Source organism: Saimiri boliviensis, chromosome 1 (genome assembly GCF_048565385.1).
Source record: "Saimiri boliviensis isolate mSaiBol1 chromosome 1, mSaiBol1.pri, whole genome shotgun sequence".
Taxonomy (NCBI): domain Eukaryota; kingdom Metazoa; phylum Chordata; class Mammalia; order Primates; family Cebidae; genus Saimiri; species Saimiri boliviensis.
In genome coordinates, this window is record NC_133449.1 from 230,135,607 (window position 1) to 230,163,601 (window position 27,995).

Consider the following 27,995-nt stretch of genomic DNA (forward strand, 5'->3'; position numbering starts at 1 on the left):
ACTATAAAAGGTAAATAACTTTTAATTTTATTGACACAAATTGATAAATTGTTGTAAAAGAGAAACTGGCACACATGAAATAACACAAACATAAGAAAATATTAGACCAAAATAGATTTGAAATTCATCTCCCAGGCTGCAGTACAGTGGGACAATCTCAGCCCACTGCAACCTCTGCCTCCCAGGTTCAAGCAATTCTCATGCCTCAGTTTCCAAGTAGCTGGGATTACAGGCATGTGCCATTATGCCTGGATAATTTTTGTATTTTATTTAGTAGAAACGGGGTTTTGCCATGTTGGCCAGGCTGGTTGAATTATTATTATTTTTTTTTTTTTGAGGCGGAGTTTCACTCTTGTTACCCAGGCTGGAGTGCAATGGCGCAATCTCGGCTCACCGCAACCTCCGCCTCCTGGGTTCAGGCAATTCTCCTGACTCATCCTCCTGAGTAGCTGGGATTACAGGCACACGCCACCATGCCCAGCTAATTTTTTGTATTTTTAGTAGAGACGGGGTTTCACCATGTTGACCAGGATGGTCTTGATCTCTTGACCTCGTGATCCACCAGCCTCGGCCTCCCAAAGTGCTGGGATTACAGGCTTGAGCCACCGCGCCCGGCCTTGAATTCTTAACTTAAGTGATTTGTCTACCCCAGCTTCCCAAAGTGCTGGGATGACAGGTGTGAGTCCCTGCGACTGGCCTGAGCACTGACTTTTGAAAAGGTTTTCTAAAACTGTTTATTTTGACTTATTTTTAAACAATAAGTATTTCACTGTGCACCTATTAGTATATCTAACACAATGCTAAGTAAGGAGAATTATAAGAAGCTTATCACATGATCTAGTCTTTAAATAGTTTATAACCTAGCTACATGTGATTATGAAGACATTTAAAAAATTCTAGGACCTAATAGTTCTCTTTCTTTCTTTTTTTTTTTTTTGAGATGGAGTTTCACTCTTGTTGCCAAGGCTGTAGTGCAATGGTGCCATCTTGGCTCACTACAACCTCCGCCTCCTCAGTTCAAGCAATTTTCCTGCTTCAGCCTCCCAAGTAGCTGGTATTACAGGCACCCACCATCATGCCCGACTAATTTCTGTATTTTTGTAGAGACAGGGTTTCACCGTGTTGGCCGGGATGGTCTTGAACTCCTGACCTCAGGTGACCCGCCGGCCTCAGCCTCCCAAAGTGCTGGGGTTACAGGTGTGAGCTACCTAGCCCAGCCAGACCTTATATCTTTAAGTAAAAATCATCTTTGAAAATAATCACATTGAGGCTGGGTGTGGTGGCTCACGCCTGTAATCCAAGCACTTTGGAGGCCAAGGCGGGCAGATCATCTGAGGTCGGGAGTTCAAGACCAGCCTGACCAACATGGTGAAACCCCATCTTTAAAAAAAAATAAAAGCAAGAAAGCAATCACATTGGATAGTTATACATTTATTTCAATAATCCTGCCATTGCTCAAAACATTCTTTCCATCTTTGGGGATTGCCTTTGGAGTCAGTATATAAATAATTAAAGAAAAGCAGACCTAGCCAGGCATGGGGCTCACACCTGTAACCCCAGCACCTTAGGAGGCTGAGGCGGGTGGATCACAAGGTCAGGAGATCGAGACCATACCGACCAACATGGTGAAACCCCGTCTATACTAAAAGACAAAAAAATTAGCTGGGCATGGTGGTGTACATCTGTAGTCCCAGCTACTCAGGAGGCTGAGGCAGGGGAATCGTCTGAACCTGGGTGGCAGAGGATGCTGTGAGCCAAGATCATGCCACTGCACTACAGCCTGGGTGACAGAGCAAGACTCTGTCTCAAAAAAAAAAAAAAAAAAAAAAAAAAAAAAAAAAAAAAACAGAAAAGCAGATTCATTCCTTTAGTTTAGTGTCACTCTATCACCCTCAGGTACCTAGCTTAGTCACTTGAATTATTCGCTAGCTTTGGGTCTCAGTGACTTTGGATTATTTTAAAGTGTAAAATTCACCCTCGAAAACAAGTTTGGCTATTCTTGATGATCTTCAAAGGAATGCACTGTAGCATTATTGCACGGTAAGTTCTTGGAGAACAAGGTGCCTCTCTTGCTCCTCTTTGCATCTCTGGTAGTGTCTATTGCGGTGCTTAACCACAGCAGGAGCTCAATATGCATGCACTTGTGGACTTGAAGGAAAGGGGCTGCAGCACCTCAGCAGCTGGAGACAGCAGGGCATGGTGAGGTCACCCTCACCATGGTGAGGAAGGGTTCCAGGTTGGGCTTGAGGGCAACTTTCTCTGTTCTCTTATTTCAGGATTTTCTTTCACTACTCCTTAGTCATCTGGCTTTGACAGTGAAGGACAGAAAGGTCTGCCTGAAGCTGGCAGCAGATTCTCCCAATACTCTCTTCGAGTCCTGTGTTTTAAAACATACGTAATTAATCAGTTAAAAGTCTTACTTGTAAGTCCAATATGTCATATGCATATATGTGAATGTGTGTGTATATAGGCACACACACACAAAGTCAAAACTTGGTGGATAATCAGGCTAAAGCAGAACTTCTGTTTCAACATACAGACAGAAAACTGTCCATATCCATTAATGCAAGGGATCTTTTTCACATTTCAATAACAATCGTTAGGTTTCATACCACCTTTCAGAAAAATTCAGTGTGTTTCAGTTTCATGTACTTTTTCTGAGCCAGGGTCTTGTTGCCCAGGCTGGAGTGCAGTGGCGCAATCTTGGCTCAGTGCAGCCTAGACCTCCTGGGTTCAAGCAATCCTCCTGCCACAGCCCTCCAGGTAGCTGGGACTACCAGCATACAGGATAATTTTTGTATTTTTAGTAGAGACAGGATCTCCCCACATTGCCCAGGCTAGTCTCAAACTCCTGAGCTCCAGTAACCCATCTTGGCCTCTCAAGATGCTGGAATTACAGGCATGAGCCACCATGCCCAGCCTTAAATTTCATATACTTTTATGAATTATATTTATTCTGAAATCTCTAACAGAGTCATTCTAACTCTTTTAATATTTTAATGTAATGAGAAGACTATGAAAACAGTTTTTAATGTAGTGAGTCAAAGTATACTTCTTCAAAAAGTAACTAAGAAAATAATACAAATTACTTTGTCAATATTTGTTTCTTGTTAGACAAAGGAAGAAGAATACAGATGTTCCTGGTCACAGATCTTTGTGATAAATATATTTTTAAATAATTTTTTCCACTTTACTTACAAAACAAAAAATAAACCAATATTTTTGGATGATGAGATGTCACAAATCTAGTGTTTATTGTGTAATTATAAATTTCTGTAAATATCAGTCGGTTTGGGAGTCAGGGTACAAAGAGTTCTTCTTGCTTTGGTCTATAGAATAATGTTTTAATTCTAATAGCTAATGAATTTTAAGGATTTCTAGCAGATGATAATTAAATAAACTATTCACTTATTTAAACTATTTTAATCGTCACCAAAGTATGTTTTCTCACCTTTTAATTATATTTATATTTAGTACTTTTTAAAAAGTATGATACTACACAAACCGTCTTCTCTGGTAAATATCCATATCTCCTAGAAGAAAGGCTTGGCTAAAGGATTCTTGCCTACTTTTACAACCTAAGTAAATTTACATTAGGCAAGTTTTTCCAGTTCAAAAATGAAGACTTTCAAATCCCACTGAAAACTTCAAATCCCACTGAAATAAATAAATAAGCACAAAATGGGTGAAGTATGTGAAAGTACTGAACAAAGAGAAGACAGCAGAGATTGTGACTAGTTCTAGAAGGTGGAAGAGGGATGGAATTTATTCACAGATATACATACATATGAATATGTATATACACACATACACACACAAAATACTGTATGTCTGTATGGAGAGATAGAGGAGAAAGCATATCAGTGTGTGTGTGTGTGTGTGTGTGTGTGTGTGTGTGAAATACAATCATCCATAGCAGAACAGTAGTTTTCTTGGGGCCCCAAGAAAAATGTCTTCAATAGTAAAGTGATTTACTGTAACAAACAATATAATTTAGAAATTATAAAACCTCAGGGAAAATGAAGCACTGTTATTTTTCTTTCAACAATGAAAAAGGAAGTTAATCAGAAATCCCTGAAAACCAAAGGCGATAAAAAGAAAATCAGTCCAAGTATGAAGCAAATTGAAATATGGCATGGATTTGGACAATATGTCCATGGGAATGTAAGAGAAGAAAATTCATTTGACCCTGATGCTTGGAACATTGTCCAACAAGTAGCTCAAGTTTTGCAAAATAGGATTATTTCTCTTTCTCTATGGTCCCATGCATAATACTTTGTTCTGCAGCGAAAGTTTTCCTAAGCGCATCAATTTTGTATTATTTCTGCAACAGAGTATTAGATTGGAAGTTTTACTGGAAACACCAAGGCATGATGGATTTTAAGTATCAAAGGGAGTTGCAAGACAAGACACTGTGCAGAAGTTTAAAGGAGGCAGCCACGAACTAGCCAGATGGCTCACCTGGCTCTCCCCTGGGAAATCTAGACCATAAGAGAACAATGGGCCAGGTACTTCACTTGTGAGCAAAAGGGATGCTGTTATAATTGGGATCAGACCACACTCTCAGGGCTTGTCTGTAGAAAGGAAGGGTGAAAGGTGTTTTGAGCCTTAGGAAAGTGAGAGAGCCACCCTGAGTTATCTAAAATCTGATCCCAGAGAATCACCAGGAAGCACAATGGGATCCCCAAATCAGAGTATATCTGGAATGACCTGGTTGAGAAAGCCACTGCCTGAGGCGGAAGTCACAGTCCGAGAAAAATGCCTGTGGCATGACAAGTACAGATAAAAGTTTCCGGTGGAAGCCTCTGAAGACCTATGAGTGTGCTCACAGAGATCTTCCAGGCGCAGAGGATGCTGGCTTCCTATCAGGGTGTCTGGCAAGCAGCAACAGCCTCACTCCTTCCTCCATCCTCTCTCCTCTTACTTTGAATCTGAGGAGGCCAGAAGCCAAGATGGGAAGGGAGGGTTGGGAACATAAGACTGAGAAAGAAAGAAGCAACACTCTGGCCTCTCCTGGTTTCCTGCCTGTGGAAGGCTGTTGCTGGACAAAGGGAGAAGCTTCATGTTTAAAACATGCTCTGAGTTTTGGTGTGACATGAACCTGAACACTTTTATATTTTTTGTTTTTATGGTTTTTTATTTGTTTGTTTGTTTTGTTTTGAGGAGTTTTGCTCTATTTCCCAGGCTGGAGTGAAGTGGCGCAATCTTGGCTCACTGCAACCTCTGCCCTCTGGATTCAAGCAATTCTCCTGCCTTAGCCTCCCGAGTAGCTGGGATTATAGGCTCCTGCCACCATGCCAGGCTAATCTTTGTATTTTTAAGAGAGACGAAGTTTTGCCATATTGGCTAGGCTGATCTCGAACTCCTGATCTTAGGTCATCCACCCACCTCGGCCTCCCAAAGTGCTGGGATTACAGATGTGAGCCACTGTGCCTGGTCTTAAACACTTTTGATTACTGAACTGAGACTATCTCTGAAGAAGAGTAATCATGGAACTTTCCATTGCCTAAGAGCACCCAGAGAAGTTCTAGATTGTGTCAGTATTTTCAAATAGGAACAAAGGAAAGAATTCACCCATTGAGTAGGTTTAAAGGGATAGAGGGAGACAAAAATAAAAGTGAGTTCTAACTATGTTTCATGAGTCCTGCTTGTTTAATATAACAATTATAAAAATATTGTAAATGTTATCCACTGACTTTATATTTTTAGGATCAACCTGCAGAGAAAGCTTGAAAGACAATTATAACTATAGAATATAATAAAATAGTTATAAACGTTGATGATAGTATAGTCAAACTTAAAGAAGCCAAGGGGTGGATGAGAGAGGATAGGTGGAAAGAAGCGGAAGGGAATCCATTCGTATTTTATAGAGAGTGGAGTCAAGAGATTCCTGTTGTATATTGATAAACTAAGAAACAGGTGGTTGAATATATAATTTTAACCTAAAAAGATAACCAAGAGAAGAAATAAAAGTGTAACAAATCAAAATTGGAAAAAGGAGAATGGGGGAAAGGGGAAGACTATGTGATTTCAATCCCTCAGCGTTCATAAAGGGTTAAAATAATTACCACTTCAAACTGATGACAAAAGAAATACAGGTACAAGATCTTAAAGCACAAATGACAAACAGGTTTCCTCTGTACCATGGTCTGATCCTCTTTGTCCCCCACAAGGCCTAAGTTGAAACCTAGTCATCAATGTGGTGATTAGGAGGTGGAGCCATTTTCTAACGGACATGTGCCCTTAGAAAACAGGCCCCAGGGAGCTGCCGTGTCCCATCTACCAAGTGAGGACACAGCAAGAAGGCATTGTCCATAAGGAATACCTGCTTCCTTATTGATGGCCTTCACCATCTATAAGGCCTTCACCAGACACTGAATCTGCTGGCACCTTGATCTTGGACTTTGCAGCCTCCAGAACTGAGACAGAAATTTCCGTTGTGTATAAGCCACCAAGTTTATGGTATTATTCTAACAGCCCGAGTGGACTAAAGCCGGTTTTGGGTATGGGACTGGTGTCAGGAGAGGGATCATTTTTACTTTATATGTTCCTATACATTTTGCCATGTGCATGCATAACATTTACAACAATAAATAAAACGAGATTAAAGGAAAATAATAAGAATGTTAATTTAAACACTCTTACCTTGCTCTAACCCAGGGTTTGGTATGCATGTCCAAACCACTTCCCCAGCTGCCATGTTTTTCTGAAGCCAGTGGCAAAAAGCCCCTCTCTGGGGCCAGCTCCTCTGCAATTGCCCTGATGTGGTAGGGCTCAAATCCGCAGCAGCCGCCGATGTACCTGACCCCCAGGTTGTAGGCCTCTCTGGCGTATTTTTGAATATCCCATCTGGTGGCAACTCTGGGTTCCAGTCCTGTATCACAATAGTTACAGCATTTCTGTTACTGTTCTCATTTTCAAATAACAGATGCTCTAATGAATGAGCAGTTTTTCCAATTAATAAAATGTAAATGTTAGATGATGCATTCTTCCAACAGCTCATTTTCAGTTATGCAGTCTTATTGTAGAACTGGGTTGCAGTTTATTATAGCCATTTGGATTTTGTCGCAAAGAAATACCTCCACTATGAGAGGACCTCCACTGAGCTTACCAAAGGGATATTCTGGGAGATCCACAAATCCCTCTTTGCCGCAGTCGGGTGTGTGGAACCCCAGGGGTTGCACCATGAGGTTTGCTTTGAGCCCTGCCCGTTCAAGACCCTCCTTCATGAGCTTCATCGTCTTCAAGCTGGTCTCGGGCCCAAAGCGGCAGTTCACACCAACGATGGAAGCCCCTATGCAAAGAAATAAGACTTACATTTTATTACTTATTTATTTTTCTTCTTCTTCTTCTTTTTTTTTTTTTAACAGTTGGAAGGTACCTTAGAGATTAGCTATCCCCCTCCCTTTCCCACAATTTACAGATAAGGAAACTGATTGCTGTTAATTCTTTTATTTCCAAACTCTCACAATATCAGACTTTGTTAAATTTCATAAACAGCAACTGAGCTGTGTATCACTGCATGGGTCCAAATTACCTGCCTTCACCAGCCTCGCGGCACATTCTCCAGGGGTTACGTCATGCATGTCTCCCTCTGGGCCTATGCACATGGTAACTGCCACGGGTCTATCCGATTCTTTTAAGACTTCCACAGCCCACACAGCTTCTTCAACATGCTCAAAATACTAAGATAAATGTCATTTTTTTTTCTATTGGTCCAGACATAAAGCAGATTTTGAATAGTAAAGGTAAATACAGCAAAACAGTTATACAAATTACCAAATAGAATATAAACTTACATATGATAAAACTTGTTAAGGAATGTGGGTCTATCAGACTGAATAAAGAATATTTTTCTGAGTAAATATTTTCATTCCTATGACAATAAGATATAGTTTTTCAGTCAGGGATCATTGATTCAGTGAGATGATGACTACTAGTAAAAAAGAAAAAAACACACCCAGAGGTTTTCAAAGTAATCGAGTATTTAAAATCATAATTTTGAAGGCAGAAAAGTTTTGCTAATAAATTTCAGATTAATCTCTTATAAAACTGGGGTAATCTCTGAAACAATGGGTAGTTTATCATGTGTTATACTTCAAAGCACTTTTATATTCACTTCTAGTTAGATATTCATAATCGCTCCATAAAGTAGGAAGGGAAATATTTCCCCAGATGAGAAGATTGAGGAGCCTCATGGGAGAGATAGCTACTCTGTTTTTTTCTTCAGACAGGACACCTTGTCTGGTAAACCCATGTCATTTGATGGGGTGCTTCCAGGAACCCCCTTCAGTGCCGCAGCTGAAAAGCTGACCTTAAGGAAACTAAAGAAAAGCCAGAAATCTTCCCAGTTCTTCCCTCTTGAGTTAGAAACAAATTCTGCAGAAGCAGTGTGAGGAATGACAGAGATAATCAAAAGATGAGTTCTTAGGTTTGTGTGTTTTTTTTTAAGATGAGTTCTTAAACAGAGTGGTGTCATCATCCATCTGAACAGCACAGAGGTCAGAGTTTGCGCTTGCCCTGCAGATGACTGTTCATAGTGGGGTTGGCCAGGCGTGGGCAGGTCGATGAGGCAGGGTTTTCAGTAGATTCCAGTGGGGTGATTGGGGGGAATAATGGTGGGACTATTTTTTTTTTCTCTCTCTCTCTCTTTTTTTTTTTTTTTTTTTTTTTTTGAGATGGAGTCTTGCTCTGTTGCCAGGCTGGAGGGCAGTGGTGTGAAATCTTGGCTCACTGCAACCTTTGCCTCCCGGGTTCAAGCCATTCTCCTGCCTCAGCCTCCTGAGTAGCTGGGACTACAGGCACCCACCACCACGCCCAGCTAATTTTTGTATTTTCAGTAGAGATGGGGTTTCATCATGTTGGCTAGGCTGGTCTCAAATTCCTGACCTCATGCAATCTGCCTGCCTTGGCCTCCCAAAGTGCTGGGATTACAGATGTGAGCCACCGTGCCTGACCAGGGGCTATTCTCTTGTTTGGAGTAAAAATGCGGGTGAAGGACTTGACCCTAGGCAGTAGCAGTTACGTTGGGAAATGAGGAATGAGGGCTTTCCTTTTGGAAGTGGAGGGAAGAAAATGCTCTGGGCCTTCATGTCCAATCAATGACCAATTCTTACTGATTCTATCTTCAAAATGTAACTCGTGTCATAGCTTGAGTGAAGGCAGAGAGGTAAGAAGAGCAAGACACGGATGTAGGAGGCTATGGAAACTATGGGGTGCTGAGCGTTATTGGTGGGACCTGGATAAGTCTGGATAGCCACCACCTTCTTTTCTCTCCGTCCCCAGCCCACACGTGCAGTGCCCTCCTGCCTGGCTTCTCCCTCAGGAGAGGGTGCTCCCTGAGGCACTGTCCCCTATGCTTCCTTCTAGGTTATAGAGTCCCCCGAGTCAGCTTCTGCAGCTACCCGGACCTTAGAAAATCAAAGGCTATGGTCAGGCCTCTCTTGGGTCTGTCCGTTAGCTCCAAAAGAACATAGCATACAAATGAGGGAATGTTGGCCTTGACTACCATGCATTTAAATAATCCTTTGATCGTCCATATGGAAGAAATGGGGGCATAAGGCAGTCCAATACCCTAATGAAATGTGAAGAAGATGCAGTTTTGCTTGTCAAAATAGGTTTAATCCTTTTTCTTCTAACACTAGGCTTACCTCTGCAATCAAGAAGTCCACATTTTTCTGCGCAAAAACCTCTAGCTGTAGTCGGAAAAGTTTTTTAATTCTAGCTTCATCCTTGTGGTATTTATATATTGATGTCTGGCAGATCCCACCTGCTACCAAAGCATCACCTTTGCCAGCCACTTCCCTGGCGAGGTCACAGGCAGCAGCATTTACATCTTCCCACTGAGGTTAGAGAGCAAGAGTTCAGATGACGAGGCTAGCCGTTTGAAGGTAAAATATAAGAAATAACCAAAGGAACAATAAACAAGTAAGATGAGTATAAGCTAGTTGTTTCAATGCAAGCGAAGACCAGTAGAGTTGGGTACAATATCCTCTGTTACCATAACCTTTTATTTCCATTATTGTACTTACCACATTGGATTTTAATAACTATTTGTTTGCCTCCCATGCTTGACCTTGAGCCTCCAGATGGGGTCTACACCTTTGTCTCATCTTTGACTCTAACATAGAGAATGGACTATAACAGATACTCAGTACGTGTTGGTTGGCTGAATGAATTAATGGGCATTAACATTGATACGTATTAACATTTTATATTTGCAGAATATTTCACAATACTTCCATATCCTTGATCTTACTTACTGTTCTCAACAGGTCTATGAACTTAAGCACTACTGTTATCTCCATTTTGCAAAGAGAAAACCAATGCTCAATGCAGGTAGGTGTCTTACACAAAGCCACACAGCCCATAGGTGGCAATGCTGAATATCAAACCCGGTTTTTCTCATTTCTATGCCAGTGTTGTGTTTTTTAGCACCTCCCTGTCTCCAGAAGAGAAAAATGTGAAATGAGAAAGTGAAAAGAGCATCTATGAAATGCTTTCTCTCTAAAAAATAGCAGGAAGATGACCATGCCCTTTCAATGGTTTATTTTACTGCTAGTCCTGACCCCTCGTCTACCTAAATGGGGAGAGAAAGCTAATTTATTTAGTATATATTATCTTTTTTTTTTTTGAAATGGAGTTTTGCTCTATCATCCGGGCTGGAGTGCAGTGGTGTGATCTCAGCTCACTGCAACCTCCACCTCGCAGGTTCAAGTCATTCTCATGCCTCAGCCTCCTGAGTACCTGGGATTACAGGTGCCCGCCACCGCACCTGGCTAATTTTTGCATTTTTAGTAAAGACACGGTTTCACCATGTTGTGCAGGCTGATCTGGAACTCCTTGGCTCAAGTGATCTGCCCACCTTGGCTTCCCAAAGTGCTGGGATTGCAGGTGTAAGCCACCATGCCTGGCTTATTTACTATATATCTTTATGTGACAACTAATACAAAGATATTTATACGGACTTTGTCATAAAGTATAGTAACACATGAATTCTGTAGCTTCCTCTGAAGAGGTTTTTTTTTAATAGATGACTCCCTCCTCAGTGCCCAACCATTGCCGTTTACCTTGCTTTCCATATTGTCCTCGCTGGCAGAAAAGGTGAAAGTCTGCATGACATTTGATCCTGCTCTCAAGAATTCCATGTGAAGTTGACGAACTACAAAGTAGTTGGGGTTTCAACATTAAAATAAATTAAAAAAAAAAGAAATATTACAGAAGCTGTCATTTTTAAAAGCAGCAGTAGCTCACTGACTCCCATCTCTTTCAATCATACCTCAGTTCAAACCTAGTTGTGATAAAAAGTTATAGACTAAGGTCAGTAGAATGCACAGGCAGGACGTACTGTTTAGAGTAGCCTTGTATTGTTTTGCTGATGGGCCTCAATGACCTGGTGTCATCACTTGCAGAGATTAAGGCCTGATTGGCCACTTGTCCCTTGGTCTCTTGGTCTAGAGAGGTTTATTCTATACCTGTGTTGTGAAGGACATAGCTGGTCTACTATAGTCAGCATTGGTAGCCTTCAAAGTAGTATGAGGAGCTTCTCATTGAAAGCAGAATGTATGTGGGTGGCACCGGTGTCAAACCGAGTCAGCAGCAAGCAGCTGAGGACATCAGAAAGCAGTCTGGAAGCTTTTGCTGGCTATCAGAAAGTCACTCTTTCCTCTCCTTCACCACCGTCGCCCCTCCTCCCATATCCTTACTCTTACTATTCCAGCACTTTTTTTTTTTCCCAGTTTAGCAAAATGCTCTTCTAACATTAAGAAAAAGTTCTTCTCAGGCCAGATGAAAACATCCTGTTAAGCACCAAAGGGACAAAACTTGGTTCTGCTCTACCACAGAACTCAGGGTGTCCAATGCAACAATCATAATGGCCATCGTACTGACAATACGTAGGGCACTTCACACGGGTTAACTCGTGAGTCCTCACACCTAGCGCATGTTGTGCCCTCATGAAATGGATGATATGGACCCTTGGGGAGGTCAAGTGACTTGTCCAAGGTCACACAGCTGGTCAGTGGAAGAACAAAGATAGGACCCTAAGTTTATCTGATACGCCATGCATATATACATAAAGTCAGAGCCAATCAAAAGTTCTAGTCTCAGCTAGTGTTCTGTTTCACTCATTTCATTCTTTGGCTTTATTTTCCCACTTTAATTTAGGGGAACAAACACAAAAAAAGAGTCAGAAGAGAATTCAATTTCTAATTTCAGGTAACGAATCCTCATCAGAGTTACTACCTCTAGCTCTTTTTCTTTCCAAGCCAGGAGGATGATACAAAGCGCTGCTGATTTTCTTGCCCTCCCATCCCCGGAACCTGGCTGGCTGTGCTCTGTTACACTGTGACTACCTTTAACCACCCTCACTGTACACACTTCAGCAGCGCACTGTCAGCGTGAATCGGAAGCAGGAACAATTTTGCTGTTTTAAGGAAACTCTGAATATCTACAAGACAAGTTTTCATGGAACAAATGTTAAGATGTATATTTTATTTTATTTTAATTTTTATTTTTGAGGTGGAGTCTCACTCTGTCACTCGGGCTGAAGTGCAGTGGTGTGACTTGGTTCATGACTTGGTTCACTACAACTTCCGTCTCCTGGGTTCAAGCGATTCTCCTGCCTCAGCCTCCTGAATAGCTGGGACTACAGGTGCCTGCCGTCACACCCAGCTAATTTTTGTATTTTTCGTAGTTACAGAGTTTTACCATGTTGGCCAGGCTGGTCTCGAACTCTCGACCTTGTGGTCCACCCGCCTCAGCCTCCCAAAGTGCTGGGATTATAGGCATGAGCCACCGTGCCCGGCCAAGATGTGTATTTTAGCACTGCCTATACATTAAGATGTAAATGTATGTCTGTAAGAGAGTGTGTGGGTGTGCATGAGGGTGTGTGGGTGTGTATGTGTGTTTGTGGTATGTGTGGGTGTGTATGTGGGGTGTGTGTGGGTGTGGGTGAGGGGTGTGAGTGTGGGTGTGTGGGTGTGTGGGTGCATGTGTGGGGTGTGTGTGGGTGTGGGTGTGGGGTGTGAGTGTGTGGGGATGGGAGTGCGTGTGTGGGTGTGTGGATGTGTGGGTGTATGATGTGTGTAGGTGAGTGTATGAGAGAGAGAGAAAGGAAGAGAGAGGCCATTTTCTCCCATATAGTTCAGCCTGCATACTGCTATTGTCTCCTTATCTTGGCAATTTTAGCAAGCAAAACAGCCCTTTGAAACAGTTGTTATTTTTTTCTCGGTCTTCTCTCCATCAGATTTAAATAAAATATCACTCAGGTAGACACTCTTGGGATGTGGGCACCAACCTGCATCTGGATGTTCTATCACTGCCTCTGGAGTCCAGAGCCCAGCCTTCACGTAGCCTCTCTTCTCCAGAGTAATGAGAAAGCTGCCATCTCCAATCACAACTTCCCCACTCTGCAGGCGTTCCAAAATCCCCTGAAGAAGAGAAAAAAGTACCTAAGCGCCACTCTACTTTTCTTTTTCTAAAAGCAATTTCTAATTTTAGGTGAGGTGGTATTATGTTCTTAGAGCTGTAGTTTTGTTAAAAACATGTGCTCTAATAATATTTCAGAAAGACTGAGCATACTATATTTCTTGGCCAATCCAGGTACCTATTTCATGCAGTGAAAGGGCCGAGACTATTTATTCTTAAATAACATTTAATCTGAGTTCAATTGTGGTGCCGATTCCTTGAGAGTTATTTTGGCCTCTCAACATGTTTGTGGCAACACTGCTAGTTGTCTAACCAGTGTGTATTCTCTCCCTTTTTCTTGTGTCAGGGGACAATGCCTCCAACTTTCAAAAAATTCCCAGGCCCCCTTGCCCCTGGGAGCAGCCCTGTGACACAGGGATGGCCAGGGAAACACACGTGGAAGCTGCTGGAGGATTTCCGGAAAAGTTTTGCTTTCCTGTCATGGGTGCTGACTCCCTTCCTTCTTGTGCATTTTCCTCCTTCCTGACTGGAATGTCCACATAAAGCCTGGGAGTCCAGCAGTCATCTGACAGCCGTATGTAGCAGATTTCTTAAGTCATCCTTTGGGTGCCTGCAGCAGCCGTGGGCTGCACCCCTGGACCTCTTGTTAAGTGAAAAAAGAAACCTTTTCTTTGTGTCAGCCACCGAACAGAACTGTAATGGACACAATGCTTCATAATCGTGCAATGTGTTCACAAGTGTATTATCTTTTGCAACTCCCAGCAATTCTGCAAGTGAGGCAGGACAGACAGTTTTTATTCTCAGGTGTGAGGAAACTGAGGCTCAGAATGATTGACTTTCCCAAGATCACAAAGCTAAGTAAAAAATCAGACTAGCTTCTAAATTCCTACTCTCTTTTCCTTCTATTTTACCATCTTTCTATTTAGTCCACTCATAGCTTATTCAAAAGGTTCCATTCAGAGCAGTCAGCCATGGGTGCAGTTTCCTTTTGAAACAGGAGGGGGCCAGGGAAGGGTGGGGTTGCTGGCAAGGGCTTCGCCCTTGGGCCTGTGCCCACAGACCTTGGTGAGGACATGCACTCCTGTTTTTGCACCCGAATGTTGCATTTTCCAAGACCCCCCTGGCCCACCATCCTGTGCCTATAAAAACCTCAAGACCCTAGCAAACACAAACACAAGTGGCTGGAAGTCGAGAGGAACACACAATGGCAGAAAAACACACAGACAGACTCCAGTAGGCCATTGATGGCAGAGGCAGAATGACACATACAACATGGAATTCGGCCATGGGGTGGTCAGAGGACAGTCTGGCTGCTGAGCTGCCCGACTCCAGGAGAAGACCACCTTCCTACTCCATCCCCCTTCTGGCTCCCCATCCATCTGATCTACCTGCTGAGAGCTACTTCCAGCACTCAATAAAACCTTGCACTCATTCTCCAAGCTCACCTGTGATTCATTTTTTCCAGCACACTGGCAAGAACCCTGGGATACAGAAAGCCCTCTGTCCTTTCGATAAGGCAGAGGGTCTAACTGAGCTGATTAACAAAAGCTGCCAGTAAACAGCTAAGCTGTAAGAGCACACCGGAATACACGCGCACTGAGGCTTTGGGAGCTGGAAACACTCACCCCTAGATGCTGCCCATCTGCATGCGCCCTCTAGGGGTTTAAGCGGCAGGGCACTGAAGAAGTGAGCCACACCCCATCACATACCCTGCAAGGGGGATAATGAAACTTTTCCCATCTCGCTGTGTCTAAACCATATCTCCTCCAGGTGTCCTTGGGGTCATCCCCTCACCGCCTTCAGGGCTTCAGTCAAACGTCATCTTTTCAAAGATGCCTTCCCTGACCGCTGCAAACCACCCACCCTTCCCGCCCCCCACAGCAGTCCTTATCCCTCTTTTCTAGGCTGCATTAGTAGAAGATGCAACCTTTCTTTGCTAATAGGGAAGTTCATTTCAGGCCTGCTCATAGCTGGACACAAAGCAATGAATGGATTAGTGAGAAAAGCCTCAGATGCCCCTTCTAACTAGTCTCATCTGTTCTGTGAAATCAATATAAACCCCCTCAGTTCTTGAATCCAAGGGAGACATCAGGTGGGTACAGAGGCAGCTTACTGGGCTGCATGTTGGGGGTAGGGTGAAGCTAAGCTGTGTACAAAAGAGGCCCCCACAAACAGTGGCTTTCCTCTTACAGATGAAAAAGAAACTACTTTTATTTAAGTCATTGTTTGTGGAGGGCCTCTTTTTTACAGAATGTGCACCGAAGTGCACAGTCCTTTCGTCTTACCGCTCTGCCATTCCCTATGGCAGGGGTCAGCACGTGACAGCCCACAGACCAAACCTGGCACATCACCTGTTTTTGTAAAATGTCTTCTTTTGTAAAAACCCTGCCCATTGATTTATAGATTGTCTAATGGCCACTTTTCCACTTTAGCAGAGTTGAGTATACTAGCAGAGTTGAGTAGTTACCACTGAGACTGTATAGCCCCCAAGGCTGAAAATATTTACTGGCCCTTCACAGAAAGCGTTTGCCAACTCAGCCCTAGGGTACTACCCTCTTCAGCATGGGGAGGAAACTGGATCAGAGTCACATTCATACTCTGTCTCAAACGACGAGGAAACAAAGTATGGCAGACCTAGAAGTGGCTCATCTCATTGACATTTACATTTTCTGCCTGATTGTTTAGCCACACAGCTCTGCCTTGCTGCAAGGGAAGTGAATGTCCACGTGTCTGGCTCCAACTCTAATCCTACAGAAGAAGGGGAACAGATTTTGGAGAGAAACTGCTTCTGTTCTAGTGTCTGGCATCTGCTATTTCTCCTTTGCTTACTTCCCACACAAAGTGACCAACCCGAGGTGTCAGGAGCAAGCTTCCTAGGACACCAAGGAACAAAGAGACGCTGACCACATTTTGGCCATGTTGCTTGATACACTATTTTCTCCAGTCATTTTCCAGGAGGCTGGAAGGCCGTGAAGGCAACAAAGAGTAAGAGGTAAGCTAATTTAATCTTGGTTACAGGAGTCTTTGTCCTTACCTGGGTCATTCCTGAATCTAATAAAAGCAGCAGAAATTAAAGCAGACATGTGAGGATCTTCCCACAGAGCCTCCCAGGACAGTCCTGTTAACAGTATGGAACCAAACACAGGAGGCCAAATAGGGCTTGAATGATTTCTCAATCTCCATAGAATGGCATGACTAGGGAGGGGGTTATTCTGAATTTACCCCCTATGTCCAGTTCAGCTGCAGAAGTACAAACTACTCTGGCTAAGCAGAAAGGAGTTTAATATTGAGAAATGGCTACATAAAACATTTGCATTGGGCTTCCAGGAATGACCCCTAGAAAAACATGACTGAATTGGCCAGCTGGGGCTGCACCCTTTGCCATAACTAAGAGAAGCCACTATTAAACTGCTGGCTTGAGGAATATTGTACACAGCTGCCATACAGGGAGAAGGAGGCTGCTGTGGCAACCTCAGCTGCCCCTCACAAGACACGAGAATGCTGTGCTATGGCCATACTTGCTATGCTTCCACCTTCCCAGACTCACGCCGGTGCATCTGATTGGGGAACCTAGTTCTTATCAAGATCCTAGCTGCAAAGGAGTCTGGCAATGTGGTTAGTTTTCTTTCCTCCGAAGTGCAAGAAGGTCCATTAGAAGGGATTTAACTAGAGGCTAAAGACCAGGTCACCATAGCTACAGCATCTTCTTTTTACTGTGCTCTTGGAGGGCAGGCAAATGGATCCAAGCTGTGTGAACTCTGTTAAACATAAACACTGTTTTGGCAGAGAGAGCGCTTGACTCTGGTTATTTTTCCATATTTTTATATCTAAAGCTGAATTTTATCTGAATGCAGAATTGGTGTTAATATTTACTATGATTCTCATCTCTTTCTTTCTCCTTCCTCCATAAAAATGCAATTCACTCTTTTCAGTTTGTACTTTGAAATATAAAAAAGGCCTTAAAATTTGAACATTTATTGAGACCTTCCACGTGTCAGGTATAGTTGTGGGCAAGTGGGATAAACATCAAAATAAAACAAGGTCTCTGCCCTCCACAAGTTCAAAGTCTGGTTACTTTGGGGAAGACCAATAGATCAACAAATAATCACAGCAGAATGTGACAAATAAATGCTACACAAGAACACAGAAGAGAAAGTCAGAGATACAGTTACTGTATACAAACTCTTTTCCTGAAAGTCCAATACACTTCATTGGGTTCACCATGTTAAGAATCAAATTTAGGCCAGGTGCGGTGGCTCACACCTGTAATCCCAGCACTTTGGGAAGCTGTAGCAGGTGGATCACTTGAGGTCAGGAGTTTGAGACCAGCCTGGCCAACTTGGCAAAACTCTGTCTCTACTAAAAATACAAAAATTAGCCGGGCATGGTGGCAGGTACCTGCAATCCCAGCTGCTTGAACCTGGAAGTCAGAGGCAGCAGTGAGCCAAGATCGTGCTGCTGCACTCCAGCCTGACTCTGTCTCAAAAAAAAAAAAAGAAAGAAAGAAAGAAAGAAAGAAAGAAAGAAAGAAAGAAAGAAAAGAATCAAATTTAATCAAACAACTGTTGAGGGTAAACACTGGCACAGAATTTGGATGTTGTAGGTTAGTCTCTCACCTCCCACATCCAGTCTGTCACAGGGTTATGCCAAGTGTATTACACATTTCTCAAATGCTCCACCATCCACACTGCACTGGATTACTGAAATGGTCTCCAGTTCTCTCCAGCCCTACTCTGAACTGTCTTCCATTGCTACATAGCACAGGCTCGCTGATCTAGTCTCACCTGTAATTACACCCGCTTTGTGTCCTGCTTAGCTTCACAGATCCTGCATTCATGCATCCCCCTGTACAGCAGTATCTGGTTACTTACCTGTCACCTCTGTTTGACTGTAAGAGGCTTGGGGACAGCTGACATATCTTATTGGTCTATATCCCTACCACCTCATATCACAACTAAAATGAGTAGACATTTAAGAAACTATGCCAAGAATAAGCAAACAAATGGGACTGTTTTGAAAATGTCAGATGTGTTACATATGCTAGAATTTTTGTCTTGAAGTAGAAAAAATGTTACCCTGTAGCAGACAATTAGAGTTTTAAGAAAATTGTAGTATGTATTTTGACTGTATCTTCATGAAACCAAGTAAAGGTAAGACATTTTCATTTGTTATCTGGATGTTTGTCCACCATTTTAAATTTGCCATTTTTCTACGTAGTCATTAGCAAAATAACTAAGCTATCAAGATTTGAATTCAGAGCATCTTTTAGCTCTTCCTTCACTGCTATTCAAACTTCCTCAATTTATTACTATACCAGTATGATCCCTTCTTTAGATTTTTTTTAACTTTTAAGTTCAGGGGTACGTGTGCAGGATGTGCAGGTTTGTGACATAGATAAGCACGCATCATGGGGGTTTGTTATACAGGTTATTTCCTCACCCAAGTATTAAGCCTAGTATCCATCGGTTATTTTTCCTGATCCTCTCCCTCCTTCCACCCTCCACCCTCCACCCTCCGATAGGCCCCAGTGTGTGTTGTTCCCCACCATTGTACCAGTATGATCTAAAGTCAGCTCTGTAATTATAGAGACAGGAACATGTAAAATAAAGGACACTGTAAATTAATGTTGCAGTACATTCATATTCTCATTTTATCCAACGCTTTGGTTTGGCAATAAACCTGCCTTGGATCAGACAGTGAGTTCTAGGGTGCATTTATGCCCCCTTTTTGCAGATACCGCTAACTCAGATCTCTGGATCTAAGATCCCTGGCTTCAAGGCACCTCTCTTCATACTCGGGGATCAATTTCGCTGTGTAGTAGGAGGTGACCAGAAAAACCCAATCGGTCTAAAATATCTCCCCTTCTTCCTAGAATTGCCAGTAGAACTGCTCTTTTGGATTAAAGCTCTAATTGGAGGTCTTGTCTGTGGCAATTAAATGAATTCTTAATATACCTGTTGGCAGGGCACAGTGGCTTCTGCCTGTAATCCCAGCACTTTGGGAGGTCGAGGTGGGTGGATCACCTGAGGTCAGGGGTTCGAGACCAGCCTGGCCAACATGGTGAAACGCCATCTCTACTAAAAATACAAAAATTAGCCAAGCGTGGTGGCAGGTACCTACAATCCCAGCTACTTGGGAGGCTGAGGCAGGAGAATCGGTTGAACCCAGAGGCGGAGGTTGCAGTGAGCCGAGATGGTACCACTGCACTCCAGCCTGCGGGACAAGAATGAGACTTCATCTCATTAAAAAAAAAATGTACCTGTTAGCCGAGGAGAGAGGTGAGATTAGTTCCTTCCCATTAACACCTTAACTCCCAGGTACACGGTCACATGGATTAGTGTGTGATAATCTTGGTGTTGTAACAGCACAGGCCCCAAAGAAACTGAACAAAAACAGCATTTTAAAAACCTTGAAAAACATGAGCTGTAAAGATGAACACAGCATTAGAGAAAGTTGAGAGAAAGAAGTCAGCACAATGTTCTTTATTTTTTATAAACTATTTCTTTCAAGGCTCACATTTTACTTTTATAACCTGAAAAAATATCCTAAAGCATGCTTTTTAAACCAATATTCTACATCTTGTGTAACTATTACCATTATTGTGTACTTCCTTACAGTGTGTATAGAAATGTTTGTATACGGTTGGGATCTGTTTGTGATATATTTCCTTTTGCAACTTAACATTGCCAAGGCACTTTGCCAGTTCACATAGTTATTTAATTGGCTGCTAATAACTCAAGTAGATGAAGCTTAATTTATTTAGAATCCCCTGTTGTAGAATATATTGGTCGTTCCTAACTTTTCAGTGTAAGTAACTCGGTGGTGTACATTTCCACGCATATACTGTCCCTCCTCTCCTCCCATTCTGAATGACAGGGCCTGCGGGGGTGGGGGTTGCTTTAAGGGTCCTGGGGATGTCCTTCGTCGAAGCTCATGTCATTCCTAATTTTGCTTGATCAGCCCTTCCTCCCACCCCGGCACATACCCGACGTAGAAATGGCTGGGCAAAAAGCCAACATCTGGTAACCAGACCAGGAAAGGGGCCAGGAGCTGGGGACCGGGTGCGAAGAGGTGGAGGGGTCCTAGCGAATCCCACCTACCCTCCACCCTGCGCCGCAGCTCTGGGGGCTTCCTTGCCCAGGACTGGTTTCAGGCCAGCCGGCGACCCTCAAGGCCAGGCTGCTTGGCCAGGCCGCTGACTTTTCCAAAACGCGAGGGACAGTCCGAAAAGCTCTGGGGCCCATTAGCCCAAGGAGCCGCGGGTGCGGGTCGGTTGAGGGAAGAAAATGTGCGCGCGGCCTGAGTCTAGACTTCCGATCCCGGCTCCCCTCAGACCCGGATCCGCGACCCTGCGCTGGTCGCCCGACTTGCCGAGCCTCAGTTTCCTCACCTGTGAAATGGGGATAATTGTGAAGCTGAGGAGATAACTTGAGAAAAGCACTCTGTGCGGCGCCAGGCACGGAGTAAGGGCTCCCTAAACGCTAACCAACCCGCGGCTGAGGAAAATCGAGGCTCAGGGCCATCCGGTCCAAGGGTTTTGCCGAAGCCCCAGGGCTTGGCTTGAGGTCCACGCGGGGTGTGAACGGAGTCGCTCGCAGCCCAGCAGCCAGGGGCTCCGCGAGGATCGAGGGGAGGACACTCACCTTCTTGGCCCCCGGGCGTCCGGCAGGTGCCATGGTGCGGCGGCTCTGCTGGCGCTGGGTCCCCGGGCGCGCGGCCGTCCAGGAGCCCGCCCCCGCCCCCCGCCCGGGGGAGGGTCCGACCGCCGCCCTGCCGGCCCCGCGGCCTCAGGCTGCCCGCTGACCTCGGAGCAGGCGCCCGCGCCCTCGGCCTCGGCCTCGGCCTAGTCATGCTCCGCCCGGGCGCGCAGCGGCTGCGGGGCATCCTGCTGCGGAGCTGCCGGCGGCGGGGCTCCCCCGGGCGCCCGCGCTCCACCTGCGGCCGGGAAGGGTGAGTGGGGCCCCTCCCTGCGCAGAGGCGGCGGGGCGGCTGCGGGGTGGGAGCCGGAGGCTGAGGTAGGTTCTGGGGTTAGGAACACTCCAGCCTCCAAGAAATGGGCCTTGAAATACCCTCTCGAATTATCAATTAATTATAAAGTGAAACACTATCCAAAGGTTGCCCGTGTAAAGTCTCTTCTGCCCCAATCCCCTTGCCCGGTCAATTGTTAATAGTGTCTTCTGAATCTAACGGTCTGAGCGTAGACAAACACAGGTCAGTACAGGTTCTTCTTTGGCTTATTGACACCTTCTTTTCACAATTATCAATGTATCTTGGAGATTGTTCCATTTCAGCACATACTGACTTGCCTTGTTCCTTTTAGTGGCTGCGTAGTTTTCCATCCTGTCAATATTCTGCACTATAGCTCAATAGTCTATTCGTTAACATTTAAATGGTTTTTGGTTGTTTATTACTGCAACTAACCTGCATATGCATCTGTCTTTGAGTACCTAGGGGAGTCTATCTTAAAGCTGAACTTGTTAGGGAAAGGGTTATGTGCATCTGAAAGGTTGAAAGACAGCAACACATTCTCAGAATGTGTGGCAAGAGTTTGCATGCGCCACACCAGTGTGTATCCGTTCCCCACATCCTCCTTGGTGCCCAGAATAGGCCATTTTTTTTAATCTTTGCTAAATCTGATAGGTAAAAATGGCATGTCCTTGTTTTGATTGGTCTGTATTTACATATGAGCATTGCTGAGCATCTTTCGACTTCTTATGTTTGTAGATTATTCCTAGCTGCCAGGAAAGGCTTGTTTAGCAGCATCACTTAACGTGATTATGGGTTGATTCGAATTTTATTTTCTGACTTATGATCTGAAATTCTGGAATCAGAAGATCTACTTTTGAGTCCCATCTATCCAGTCAACAAATATTTACTGTGTGTTGTGAGGTACTAGGCTTGTCTCTAGTGCTAGGAATACAATAGACACCAAGTCACAGTTCCTGCACCATGTGTTACACAGAATGTGACCTTACACTTCTGAGTTTCAGTTTCCTCGTCTACAAAATGAGGATACTGATTTTGCTCTATGTAACTCAGAGGACTACTGTGAATATTAAATAAGAGAATATGAAAGTGCTTTGTAAATTGTAAAGCATTTTGTACAGATACAAAAATATCTGATGAATGTTTTTTAATCCAGTGCAACATAAAATGGAAATTTAACAAACAAGTTGCTCTGTTTAAAACTGATTAGACAAATAAAACACAAATTTCAAGAGTATCCAAAAAAATTATATTTTGGCTAGGTGTGTTGGCTTATGCCTGTAATTCCAGCACTTTGGGAGGCTGAGTTGGGCAAATTACTTGAGGCCCAGAGTTTGAAACCAACCTGATCAAACTGGTGAAACTGTCTCCACTAAAAATGCAAAAATTAGCCTGGCATTGTGGTGTGCACATGTAGTCCCAGCTGCTTGGGAGGCTGAGGTGGGAGAATCGCTTCAACCCAGGAGGCAGAGACTGCAGTGAGAGCCAAGATTGCATCACTGCACTCCAGCCTGGGCGACAGAGACTCCATCTCGCAAACAAAAACAAACATACTCAAAATTTGAATTATTTTATTTCAATTGCATATTCTTTATATACTCAATTTCAAACTATCAGAAAATGTTTTATTTTGGAAAGCACTTGAACAAGCACACAGTCAAGTTGTGCTTGTCATTTCTAGTATAGAAGACAGCTGACCTGGGTTTTTTGCATGGATCCTAACTTTTATTACAAATACCTTTATGACCATCCTCAACTACATTCAGATGGATTTTAAGACAGTAATTCACATAATCAAAAACACTGTACCTAATCTGAAACCTGTTATGGCATGCTGGGCAGAGGAAATACTATATATTTGATAATGCTTTATCATCTGTTGCCAAACAGAATGTTCACAGCTCCATTTTGCAAATGAGAAAACTTTGAGACCCCTGTGAAAATTTCTCTAAAATAGCTATTTAATTGGAATGGGGACTCAAACCCAGATTTTTTTTTTTTATCTTAAGTTCTCTTTTGTTGTTGTCCTTTCACCTGACCACCGTCCTAAAAGAAATAATTCTTTCTTTTGAACACATACAAAAAGAACCTTTAAGATTATTTTTTTTGTCACCACTATAATGGTTTCAACTAAAATACAATATATGCCCAGTCTATTTAAAAATGGATTTCTGTCCAAAGTAGTTGGGTCATATGTACAATATTTTTTTCTTACACAGCTCACAAACAAACATTAACAGTCATTTAAAGACTGGTTGAACAAAAGTACTGAAACATGTTGTGGCACCAGAAAATAAAGACATGCCCTAATAATCATATAGCCACAAAAGCATGCAGGAGTCAACTTAAAGAACCTCCTACCAGCGAAATATAGGACAATTTGGCATTAAAATAAATGATGACTAGTAATGGATTGTTTCCACTGAAAACAATAAATATCCATAAATTTATATTGATATAAACAACAAGCAAATAAACAAGAGTGAAAGAAAAGTACTTCCTTACTGTAGAATGCCAACTATTAAATATAATAGGAATAATGGAGTTAGGAAATATCAATAGATGTTAAAGCCACTCAGTAGAAGTTTGATAAAGATCAGTATATTTACATGGTCTCAGAGTAAGACTTTACATTATTACTTATACAAAGGAAACAATGGTAGCTTTACTGGATAAATCCGACAGACACCACCTTAAGCAAGTCATCAGATAGAAACAACACCAATATCGGGACAAACCAACATCATATGCTTCTTCATCATATGTACTGGGAAGGAGTCAGCATCGCTTTCATGATGTTTTTGCCAAAAATGCATAACACAAGTCTCATCGTGAGGAAACACCAGACAAATTCACAGTAAGAAGTGTTCTGGCTGGGCATGGTGGCTCATCCCTCCCCAGCAATTTGGGAGGCCAAGGTGGGTGGCTCATAAGGTCACGAGTTCCAGCCTGGCCAATGTAGGGAAACCCCATCTCTACTAAAAATACAAAAACTAGCTGGGCATGGTGGTACACACCTATAGTCTCAGTTACTCAGGAGGCTGAGGCAGGAGAAGCTTGAACCTGGGAGGCAGGGGTTGCAGTGAGCTGAGATTGCACCACTGCACTCCAGCCTGGGTAACAGAGTGAGACTCTGTCTCAAGCAAACAAACAAAAGAAGTGTTCTATAAAATAACTGGCTAGTACTCTTAGAAAATGTCAAGGTCATAAAACGCAAAGGAAGTATTAGGAATTATTCTAAATTAAAGGGGATTAAAGAGGCAGAATCCTGGATTTGATCCCTGCCTAGAAAAAAAGTAGCTATAAATACATTATTGGGGTAATTTATTAAATTTAAATATGGACTATAGATTAGATGATAGTATATCAATGTTAACTTCCTTGACTTTGAGAACTGTACTGTCGTTATGTAAGAGAATGTCCTTTTTCTTATAAAACTAGCACAAGAATATTTAGAAGTAACTGGGTATGATACCTGCAGTTTACTCTAAAATTTGTATGCACATATAATATGCATATTATAATATATGTATAGTCATGTGCCTCATAATGATGTTTCGGTCAATGATGGACCACATGTACAATGGTTGTCCCATAATATTATAATGGAGCTGAAAAATTCCTTTCACCTAGTGATATCATAGCTGTCATAATGTCATATGCAACACATGGTTCATGTGTTTGTAGCGATGCTGGTTAAACAAACCCACTGTGCTGCCAGTCACATAAAGGTATAGCACATGCGATTATGTACAGTACATAATGCTTGACAATGATAATAAATGACTGTGCTACTGGTTTATGTATTTACTACACTATACTCTTAATCATTATTTTAGAGTATACTCCTTCTACTTATAAAATAAGATGTTAACAGTAAAATAGGCTCAGACAGGTCCTTCAGGAGATATTCCAGAAGAAGGCATTGTTATCATTAAGAGATGACAGCTATGGCAGGGCCCGGTGGCTCACACTGGTAATCCCAGCACTCTGGGAGGCCAAGGCAGGCAGATCACTTGAGGCCAGGAGTGCAAGACCAGCCTGGCCAACATGGTGAAACCCCATCTGTACTAAAAATACAAAAATTAACTAGGCTTGGTGGTACATGTCTGTAATGCCAGCTACTCAGGAGGCTAAGGCATGAAAATAGTTTCAACCTGGAAGGCAGAACTTACAGAGATGACACCACTACACTCCAGCCTGGGTGATGGAATGAGACCCTGTCTCCAAAAAAAAAAAGAGATGACAGCTGTGTATACATTATTGCCCCTGAAGATCTTCCAATGGGATAAGATGTAGAGATGTGAAGACAGTGATAGTGATGATCCTGACCCTGTGTATGCCTCGGCTAATGTATGTGTTTGTGTCTTAGTTTTTTTTTTGTTTGTTTTTTTTTGTTGTTGTTATTGTTGAAGCCTCACTCTGTCACCCAGGCTGGAGTGCAGTACTGCAATCTCGGCTCACTGCAACCTCTGCCTCCAGTGTTCAAGTGATTCTCCTGCTTCAGCCTCCTGAGTATCTGGGACTACAGGCGTGCACCACCATGCCCAGCTAATTTTTGTATTTTCAGCAGAGATGGGGTTTCATCATGTTGGCCAGGATGGTCTCTATGTCTTGACCTCATGATCCACCTGCCTTGGCCTCCCAAAGTGCTGGGATTACAGTGCGTCACTGGGCCCAGCCATGTCTTAGTTTTTAATAAGAAAGTTTGAGGCTGGGTGCAGTGGCTCATGCCTGTAATCCCAGCACTTCGGGAGACAAAGGAAGGAGGATCACTTGAGGTCAGAAATTTGAGACCAGTCCGGCCAACATGGTGAAACCCTGTCTCTACTAAAAACAGAAACATTAGCTGGGTGTGGTGGTGTGCACCTGTAATCACAGCTACCTGGAAGGCTGAGGCAGAAGAATCGCTTGAACCGGGTAGGCAAAGGTTGCAGTGAGCTAAGATCGAGCCACTGTACTCTAGGCTGGGCAACAGAGTGAGATGCTATCTTGAAAAAAAAATTGGAAACTTAAAAAAAAGAAGATATTTTAACAGAAAAAAGCTTCCAGAATAAGGATATAAAGAAAGAACATATTTCTGCAGAGCGAGTTTGTGTTTTAAACTGTGTTATTACAAAAGTCAAAAAACATTTAAAAAGTTTATAAAGTTAACAGAGTTATAGCAGGCTGTTAACTTATTATTGAAAAAAGAAAAATATATTTTAAAATAAACTTGGTGTAACCTAAGCATTCAATGTTTATAAAGTCTACAGTAGTGTACAGTATCTCCTAGGCCTTCACATTCACTCCCACTTACTCAGGCTCATCTAGAGCCACTTCCAGTCCTACAAGCTCCATTCATGGTAAAGTACCCAGATAGGTGTACTATTTTAAATCTTTATTATTATTATTATATTATTATTATTATATATTTTTTTTGGACAGATTTGAGTGTAGTCACACAATCATGGCTCACTGCAGTCTCAACTTAACCTCCTGGGCTCAAGCAATCCTCTTACCTCAGCCTCCCAATTAGCTGAGACTATAGGCATGTACCACCACACCTGGCTAATTTTTGTATTTTTATAGAGATGGGGTTTTATCATGTTGCCCAGGGTCATCTTGAACTCCTAGGCTCAAGCAATCTTCCCACCTTGGCCTCCCAAAGTGCTGGGATTACAGGTGTAAGCCACCAAACCCTACCTATTCTCTAGAGTCTTTGAAAAAAAGAAGCTACTGCTTATTTCTTTGGCTATAGTAGCTTCAGTGGACCAGAATCATTATATGGAATGGGGCTCAAATACCCCTCCTCAACCAGGTTGCCTAAGTCACAGTTTAGACATTCCAAATTATTAAATCAGTATCATGCAAATCTCAGTCAGTGGGTGTTAAGTTTTAGAGAAACCGGTAAGGGGAAGTGCCAAAAATATAACTACCATCACCGAGTAAACTCCCCATTTTAACTTTATCTATTCTAGAGAGGAAAAACCACCCTTATCTGCAGAAACACAATGGAAAGACAGAGGAGAAACAGTGATAATTGGAGGTGGCTGTGTTGGTGTGAGTCTGGCTTACCACCTGGCCAAAGCGGGGATGAAAGATGTGGTCCTGCTGGAGAAATCAGAGCTCACGGCTGGATCTACCTGGCATGCAGTAAGTGAAGCACCCCAAACTGTCCTAAGCGTGGGATTGTGCATGAGTGTAGTCCACTTCCTTCTCATTCACAACTCCCAACTGTGAGCTCTTTAGAGCTTTCAATAGAGTTGGAAGTGCAGTTGTAGTTTAACTGGTGTACTTCCAGATGACGACCAATATTTATGATGTTTTTATCTTGAACATATGGCTTCTGGATTCAAATCCTGGCTCTGCAAGTTTCTACCCTTGTGACTTTTGGCAAGTTATGTAACTTTCCATTTTCTGAAGTCTTAATATGAATATTAATAGTACTTACCTAATAGGATTGTGATGAAGATTGAGTTAACATGTATAAAGTTATTAAACACATGGTGTTGAATAATATATGTTAGCTTTTGTATGGAAGGATACTCTCTGGGTGAGCCTGGATATGGGCCCAGGATCCTTAGCTATACTCCCCTCAC

At 42.8% G+C, this 27,995-nt stretch overlaps 2 protein-coding genes across 3 annotated transcripts in view; one reads left to right on the plus strand and one right to left on the minus strand.

Annotated features, from left to right (window-relative positions):
- Positions 1-915: 915 nt before the first annotated feature.
- Positions 916-21,165, minus strand: BHMT2 (betaine--homocysteine S-methyltransferase 2). The gene is made up of 8 exons (XM_003920814.4): positions 21,072-21,165; positions 13,298-13,430; positions 11,070-11,161; positions 9,651-9,842; positions 7,538-7,685; positions 7,112-7,294; positions 6,646-6,874; positions 916-2,377 (listed from the first exon to the last, which is right to left on the minus strand). Exons 1-8 carry the CDS (start codon positions 21,102-21,104, stop codon positions 2,296-2,298), a joined length of 1,092 nt encoding a protein of 363 aa, XP_003920863.2. The 5' UTR covers positions 21,105-21,165; the 3' UTR covers positions 916-2,295.
- A 45-nt stretch (positions 21,166-21,210) lies between these two features.
- Positions 21,211-27,995, plus strand: part of DMGDH (dimethylglycine dehydrogenase) — a 78,664-nt gene continuing 71,879 nt past the window's right edge. The window contains exons 1-2 of one of the 2 annotated variants that reach the window (XM_039468943.2): positions 21,211-21,378; positions 27,375-27,549. In XM_039468943.2, coding sequence (XP_039324877.1) covers positions 21,278-21,378; positions 27,375-27,549 — 276 coding nt within the window. In that variant the 5' untranslated portion in view covers positions 21,211-21,277. The remainder of the gene's footprint in view (positions 21,379-27,374; positions 27,550-27,995) is intronic. The other variant, XM_074384367.1, reaches the window with a different exon arrangement.